Raw genomic sequence first — 8529 nt, 5'->3', positions numbered from 1 at the left:
GTTTCCCTTTCCAACTTTGGATTTTAGTCATCATATTTTCTTTAATAAACCTGAACACACTATTTTTAGACCTTCCAACAACTAAAGCTAAACCCAGATACTTCCCTTGTGTAACCTATTGGATTCCTCCTAGCCTTTGTAGTACCTCCTCCTTCTCTCTACTGCATGTACTTTTGCTGAGGAAGATTGCAGACTTGTTGATGTTGACTTGTTGCCCCGATGCTTTCCCATAACACTCCAATATTGCTTTTATATGTCATGTTTCATCACCATTAGCTTTGCAAAAAATAGGTGGGAAACTTTGGGTCCTTGTCTTGCAATCTTGACTCTTGTGATTTGTTTATTACTGATAGCTTTATTAAGGAGGTTAGAAAGCCCTTCAGCACAAAACAAAAAAAGATACGGGGAAAGGGGATCTCCCTGCCTAATCCCTCTCGTAGGACTAACATACCCTCGCTTAACACCATTAATATTGAAGAAGTAAGACACTGAGGACAGACACCCATGCATCCATCTAATCCATAGAGAGGCGAACCCCATTTTACAAAGTATGGCATAAAGGAAATTCCATTCGACTCTATCATAGGCTTTGGATAGATCAAGCTTAATGGTCATGTACCCCTCCTTCCCCTCTCTTTTTGACTTCAGCCAATGCATGTATTCGTGAGCTACTATGACATTGTCCAGAATTTGCCTATTTGGGACAAATGCAGCCTGGGAGTAACTAATGCAAGAGTTAAGAAAAGGTTTGAGTCTGTTAACCAAAACCTTAGAGATGATTTTGTAAAAAACATTGCACAGACTAATTGGCCTAAAGTGAACCAGGTTGAGGGGGTTGAATATTTTAGGAATAAGGGTGACCAAGGTCTCATTGATGGCTTTCGGGATGAAACCAGTGTGAAAAAAGCTTCGAATAGCATCCACTACATCTACTTTGATAATATCCCAAAATCTTTGTAAGAAAATTGGGGACATACCGTCTGGGCCAGGGGATTTGTTAGGGTGCATGGAAAACACAGCAATCCTGATTTCCTTCTCAGTGACAGGTCTGGTAAGTTGTAGGTTCATCTGCTCCGTGATAGTCTTAGGAATACCATTTAATATCTCATCAAATTCTGATGGCTTCGAGGATGTGAACAGCTAGCTGTAAAAGTGAGCAATTTCCTCCCCAATATCCTCCTCAGTTGCACACCATCCTCCCTGCTCCTTCTCCAGTTTGGAAATTCTGTTCCTTTTCCTTCTGCCCTTCACCACAGCATGAAAATAAGTTGTGTTCTTGTCCCCATTTTGAAGCCATTTGATTCTTGCCCTCTGGTTCCAATAAAGTTCCTCTTGCTTATAGGCATCAAAAAGTTGTTTCCTAAGCATCCTTATGGTTTCTTTATTATCACTTCCATTTCTGGTCCTCGAATCTTGAATCTCTTCTTTGATCCTTTTAATTTCTATCCTGCTGTTTAACTTCAATGTTCTGCTCCAAGCCGAGAGAGACATTCTACACTGCTTGATCTTCCTACTGATTCTCACACCCCTGGACCCCACTTGATTTTTACCCCACGCCTCTTGGATTAGGCCTTCTACTTCCCTATATTGTAGCCATCTGGGATCAAAGTGAAATCTTCTTTTTGGCTTCCTAATTCTAGGCTCTGTCTCCAAAAGAATGATATTGTGATCAGAGGCTTCAACCTCAATATGAGTCACTCTTGCATCTTTGAATACCTCACACCAATCAACACTTGCAAGAGCTCTGTCCAATCTCTGTTTAATTTCACCCTCCCCCTCCCAAAGCTTACTCCAAGTCCATGAGAGACCCTCAAAACCAACATCCAGGAGCTCATTTTTGTTAATGAAGTCTTTAAAATCAGTGAAAGTCCAATTTGGTCGTGTTCTGCCCCCCCCATTTTTCATCATTGGAAATTATGTCATTAAAATCACCAATTAAAATTTTGTTTTTACCCCAGAAAGTGTTCCTACTACACAAACAATCCCATTGCTTTTTTCGAATTTTATCGTTAGTACTAGCATAAACAAAAATGCACCACCAGTTACCAGATTCATTGTCATCATTCAACAGAAGTTCTATGGTAAAAGGGGTAAATAAAACATTCAAAACGTTTGTGGTATTTTTCCAAAAAACAGCAAGCCCACCAGCTTTACCAACAGGTTCTACTAAAACCATTTCCTCATACCCTATTTTCCTTTTAAACCCGTTCAAAAACTTTTTTTGATTTTTTGTTTCACATAAAAAAAATAATGTTAGGGGAGTGAAGGTGGATTACCTCCTTAAGACAGGGAACAGTCAAGGAGCTCCCTGCCCCTCGACAATTCCACGCCGCAACTATCATGTGGACTTGGGAGACCAATTAAGGCTGGCCTCCATGACCTTAGAATTTGGTACCCATTTGCAATCTTGCTTCCGTTTAACTCTTTTTGCCAAGCCCCCATCAATTTGCATATGTTTGGCTTCTTCCTCCTCCTCTGGTAATCTCCTCTTTGCAGCTACAGTTGTAGTTTCAATGTTCATGTCCATATCTGATAGTGGGAACCTACCCAGCTAACCTTATTGCCCTTTACCATCTTTCCTGGCTACCTTAAATTGCTTCTTACCTTTATTTCCCATCTCTCTACCTGCTAGTATTAGGCTGCTTACCCCTTGGTTTGCAGCTGATTGATCTTCGACAGAATGTTCGAGAGAGGTGTTATTTCCTCCTTCCTCGTTGGTTTCAACTAAAATGTCCATCTGATCCTCCAGGCCCTATTTGAAATCTTGCTTATATTGGGGACATTTTGGAGTCAGGCTACAAATTGGGCCTGGGCTTATATTACTTTTGACTTCCCCTGGAACCCACTTGCCTCCTTCCTATTCTGTTGTGTTTTCAGAGGTGGGCTTACTTACTTTCTTTTCTGCCCCGCCCAATTTTGAATTTTGATCTTGGATTTTTTGAGCCCGCCCTTTGCCTGACAAGACTGTGTCATCTTCCCTCTCTTTCCTGACAATCTTCAGTCCATCAATGTTAGTTCTACTGGAACCCAACCCCCTTGACTGGTGAACTATGTATTCTCCTTCGAACAGCAATTTTTGTGCAACCGCATTCATCGATTCTTTTGGATCTCTAGGGATATCTAACCGGTACTCTATTCCCTTTTTTGGGGATGCTCCCTTGGCTTGAGCTCTCATCCAAGGTCCAAATTGAGGTTTGGAATTGCCCCTGATTGTCTCTGATTTGTGCTTGCAAGATTTGTCACTGTGCCCAATTAATCCGCATCCATAGCAGAAATCCGGGCATTTTTCGTACCTGAATTCCACCCAGATGCTTTGACCACCTCATTGCACCACCGTTCCTCTTAACAGTGGAAGGGATGTATTAATCACCACTTTCAGCTTTATATGTCTCCCTTTTTTGCTTCCACCCATTGAGATAATGATATCCTCCACATCTTCAAAGATACCACCAATCTTTTGTTGTAAAAAACTTGATATTTCAAAAGATTTTTTTTCGTTTGTTTCGGACTAGAGCTTTATCTGATAATACTTCATCAGAAATGATTGTTTCTATTTTGATGGAGAAATTTTCAAAGATAAGGCTTTGACTAAAAGGCAAGTTCAAGTGCCAGATAGGAAGTTAGGCTTCGGATGGCCTTTTTTTCAAATGACTTGACCTTTTCCAAACTTATCACCACAGAGGATAGACCTCTAACTACTTCAGAAGATAAGTCTGGCAAGGGAAGCAAGCCTATTCTCACAGAAAATTAGCTTTCAAAATTCTATCTTCTTCCGTCCCGTGAAGCTTATAAATAGAACCAGTTGCTAGGCTCATTTTGCACTGAAAAAACGAAGTCTACACTTCAAAACTCTATTTACCTTCTCCTTTGTTTATCCTTCACAATGTTCTTACTTTTCTGCTGGGTTAGAAACAAGTTTTTTGGCTGGTTCTACGTCCCTCTCACAAAGTAGAGGAAGACTTGTTTAATTTTGGGGAAAGATTTCAATACCCCGAAATAGTTTCTTAGGACACTGCTTTCTAGCACGACTCAAGTATCCACGTGTTGACATTGTTCGAGCCGCTTTTTCCTACAATCTAAGAAACTATGGCATCTGACAATGTTAGCACCCCACAGCCTTCATCAGCAACTGTTGCAGTGGCACTACCATTCGCCAAGTCCTTTCCGGATATATCCAAAATTTAAATTTTCGCCAATGAAAATTTTAAAAGATGGCAAGAACGTGTGCACTCTCTACTTGATATCCATGGAGTAGCTTATGCGCTCACTGAATCTCAACCTTCTGCAACTGCGGATGCCAAGACTCAAGAAGCATGGCAATCGGCCAATAAGCAGCAAAGAAGCCAAGGCTATTTGGGAAGCCTTGGTAACAAAGTTTACTGCCAAAGATGCAACCAAACAAAAATTCGTCGTAGGAAAATACAACCAATGGCAAATGACTGATGACAAAGAGATGAAAATTCAAATCACCGAATATCAAATGCTGCTAGAGGACTTGAAAAATAAAGACATCAATCTTCCTGAGAAATTCGCTGCAGGTATGCTGATTGAAAAGCTACCTGAGTCATGGGCTGACTATAAAAACAACTTGAAACACAAAGAGAAAAATTATATCATGGATGAACTCGTGAAGCACATCCTCATTGAGGATTCAAACAAAAGGGAGTCAAGAGCTACCAAGACAAAGGAGATGGCTTTCAAAGCCAATCTGGTACAAAGCAATAATAAAAGGTACGCCAATAAATCCCAGAATTACAAGCCCAAAAATTTTAATTTCAAGCCTAACAATCCCAACTTTAAGAAAAGGAAAGGCAATTGCTTTTATTGTGGAAAATCAGGACATCATGCATTACAATGTAGACTTAATAAAGGTGACAGAGCAAATGGTAATCCTCCTAAGGTGCACTTAACTGAAGGAGATGATATAATTGCTGCTGTCATCTCTCAAGTGAACATTGCAACCAATGTCAAAGAGTGGGTGGTAGACTCTGGGACTACTCGGTACATATGTGCAAATCGAGAAGCATTTTCCTTCTATACTCCTATAGGGGATGATGAAGAAGTGGTCTACATTGGTGACTTACGAACAGCTAATGTTTTGGGTAAGGGCAAAGTATTCTTGAAACTCACTTCAGGAAAAACTTTGGCTCTCAATGATGTGCTGCATGTGCCCAACATTCGGGCAAATCTGGTTTCCGTAGCATTGCTAGGAAAAGTTGGAGTGAAAGTGTCATTCGAATCTGGAAAGATTATAATGACAAAAAATAATGTATTTGTGGGTAAGAGCTACTGTAATCAGGGACTTTTTGTACTTAATATTTTCAATGTGATAAATGAGAATGCTTCTTCTTCTGCTTATATTGTTGACTCGATTTCTTTATGGCATGCAAGATTAGGACATGTTAATATTAGTTATATAAAGAAAATGCAATCTTGTGGTCTAATTTTTGGTATTAATGATAAAATGGATAAATGTGAAATATGTGCAGAAAATAAAATGACAAAAAAGACTTGTTTAACTGTTCAAAGAGAAACTGAACTATTAGATTTAATTCATATAGATTTAGGTGACTTAAAACAAACTATGACTAGAGGTGGGAAAAAATATTATGTTACTTTTATAGATGATTATTCTAAATATACTAAACTTTACTTACTTAAAAATAAAGATGATACTCATAATGTCTTTTTATCTTATAAGTCTGAGGTAGAAAATTAACTTAATAAGAAGATAAAAAGAATTAGGTCTGATAGAGGAGGCAAATATTTAGCTTCAGATAAATTTTGTGAACATGAAGGCATAATACACGAAACAATACCTCCTTATTCGCCAGAATCTAATGGAGTAGCTGAAAGGAAAAATAGAACATTAAAAGAAATGATGAATTCTATATTAGTTAGTTCTCATGTTCCTAATAATTTATGTGGAGAAGCTATTTTATCTGCATGTCACTTACAAAATAGGATACCTCATAAGAAAACTGGCAAAACCTCTTATGAGTAATGGAAAAATTATAAGCCTAATTTGAAATATTTAAAAGTATGGGGGTGTCTTGCTAAAGTATTGTTGCCTGAATCTAAGAAAAGAAAATTAGGTTCTAAAACTTCTGATTGTATGTTTATTGGATATGCTGAACATAGTGCTGCATATAGATTTCTTGTTTTAAGAAGTGATGTGCTCGATTATAATACAATTATTGAGACAAAGAATGCTGAATTTTTTGAACACATTTTTCCACCGTCTAGTAATATTTCTCATGCACCTGTTGAAATAAATAGAGAAATAATTCCGAATGGGGAATTAAGAAGGAGTAAAAAGCCAAGAAAAGAATTTTCTTATGGAAATGATTTTCAAACTTTTCTTGTTGATAATGATTCTTTAACATACTCCGATGCTTTTTGTTCCCCTGATTGTAAGTTTTGGAAAGAAACAATTAAATCTGAAATCGATTCTATCTTGTCAAATAAAACTTGGATTTTGGTAGATTTACCTCCTGGTGAAAAATCTATTGGTTGCAATTGGATTTTTAAAAGAAAATATAACTCTGATGGCTCTATAGAAATGTACAAAACTCGTTTAGTAGAAAAAAGATTTTCTCAAAAACAAAATATTGACTATTTTGATACATTTGTACCAGTAACAAGAATTGCGTCTATTCGAGTTTTATTTGCTTTAGCCTCTATCCATAAACTTGTTATTTATCAAACGGATGTCAAAACAGCCTTTCTAAATGGTGATTTAGAGGAAGAAATTTATATGTTTCAACCTGGGGGATGTATTGTATCTGGATAAGAAAATAAGGTTTGTAAACTAATTAAATCTCTTTATGGCCTAAAACAAGCTCCTAAATAGTGGCATGAGAAATTTGATCAAGTGTTAATAAAAGATGGATTCTCATCTGTAGAAGTGGATAAATGTGTGTATGTCAAAATTATAAATGATCAATATGTGATAATCAACTTATATGTGGATGACATGCTTATATTTGGTACTAGTTTAGATATTGTAAATAGTACTAAATACTTTTTGTCCTCTAATTTTGATATGAAAGACTTGGGTGAAACCAAAATGATATTGGGTGTTAAAATCATAAGGAGAGGTGATGGTATAATGTTGTCACAAGAACATTATACAGAGAGATTTCTTAGGAAGTTTGAAAATTATGATGTGACATCTGTGAGTACCCCTTATGACGCTAATACTCAATTGAGAAAAAATAATGGCGACCCAATTGTTCAGTCTAAATATATGCATTTGATGAATTTTACTAGACCGGATATAGCTTATGATGTATGTAGACTGAGTAGATATACTCACAATCCCAATCGTGAGCATTGGTTGGCATTAATCAGACTAATGAAATATTTGAGAGGTATCATGAATTTTGGTATCCTATATAGTGGATTTTCCACTGTATTAGAAGGTTACGGTGATGCTAACTGGATCTCTGATCCAAATGATACAAAATCCACTAGTGGTTATGTGTTCACCCTTGGTGGTGGTGCGGTAGCATGGAAATCAGCCAGACAGACAATTATTGTTCGGTTAACTATGGAATCGGAGTTCATAGCTCTAGAGTTGACTGACTCTGAGGCAGATTGGTTAAGAAATTTCTTAGTCAATATTCTTCCTATTAAGGATCTGTTGCCTCCTGTGTCTATACACTGTGACTGTCAAGCGGCTATTGCTATTGCAAAAAATAAATCTTATAATTGTAAAAGTCGATACATGAGATTAAGACATGATGTCATAAAGTAGCTGCTTAAAGATGGAATTATTTCCATTAATTTTGTGAAGTCAGAGTTGAATTTGGTCGATCCTCTGACTAAACCTGTAGGAAGAAAATTAATTCTTCAAACTACAAGGGAGATGGGACTTAGGCCAACGGTTGTCAATAGAGATGGTAACCCAACCTATGTGATTGGTGATCCCATGAAATAGGTTCATATGGATAATAACAAGTCGATATTGACTGTAAAGCCCTTGAAATTTAAGTCTCTTCAAAATTAAGTGCTTTGACTGCCAGTAATTGTGAGACTGAGTTTAATACTCTTAATGAATTTATATCCCTTCAGGGAGGTGTATTTAGGGCAGTATACACTTGATAAATTCACCTATATGTGAATGGAGTAGGGCCACTCCTATAAGATTTTTGGCCGAATCTTTAGAGCTCTCATGAACAATCAGGCAGGCACACGGCCTAAATGCGTGAAACTGCATTGAACGGCAAAATTATGGGTTATAATGTGATTGATAAGATCTCTATCATACAATAAGAATTATTGGTTCATAGAAAGATATTTTTCACCAATAATTCTGTAAGACGTATTTTATCAATTTAAGTTTGGTTCATAGTCCAAAAGACACCAAACTGATTACATTGAGTTCAGACAAATCCAACAGATGTTTATACTCTTTTGTCCAAAATCTTTTGAAATAGGTGGAAAATTGTTGTAAAAAACTTGATATTTCAAAAGATTTTTTTTCGTTTGTTTCGGACTAGAGCTTTATCTGATAATACTTCATCA

At 37.1% G+C, this 8529-nt stretch overlaps 1 protein-coding gene across 1 annotated transcript; it reads right to left on the bottom strand.

The window, feature by feature from the left end:
- Positions 1-1140: 1140 nt before the first annotated feature.
- On the bottom strand, positions 1141-1905 carry LOC113699848 (uncharacterized). The gene has a single exon (XM_027220204.1). It carries the CDS (start codon positions 1903-1905, stop codon positions 1141-1143), a length of 765 nt encoding a protein of 254 aa, XP_027076005.1.
- Positions 1906-8529: the final 6624 nt, after the last annotated feature.

This window comes from Coffea arabica, chromosome 7c (assembly GCF_036785885.1).
Source record: "Coffea arabica cultivar ET-39 chromosome 7c, Coffea Arabica ET-39 HiFi, whole genome shotgun sequence".
Lineage (NCBI taxonomy): Eukaryota > Viridiplantae > Streptophyta > Magnoliopsida > Gentianales > Rubiaceae > Coffea > Coffea arabica.
This window is presented reverse-complemented; position numbering and strand designations above follow the sequence as displayed.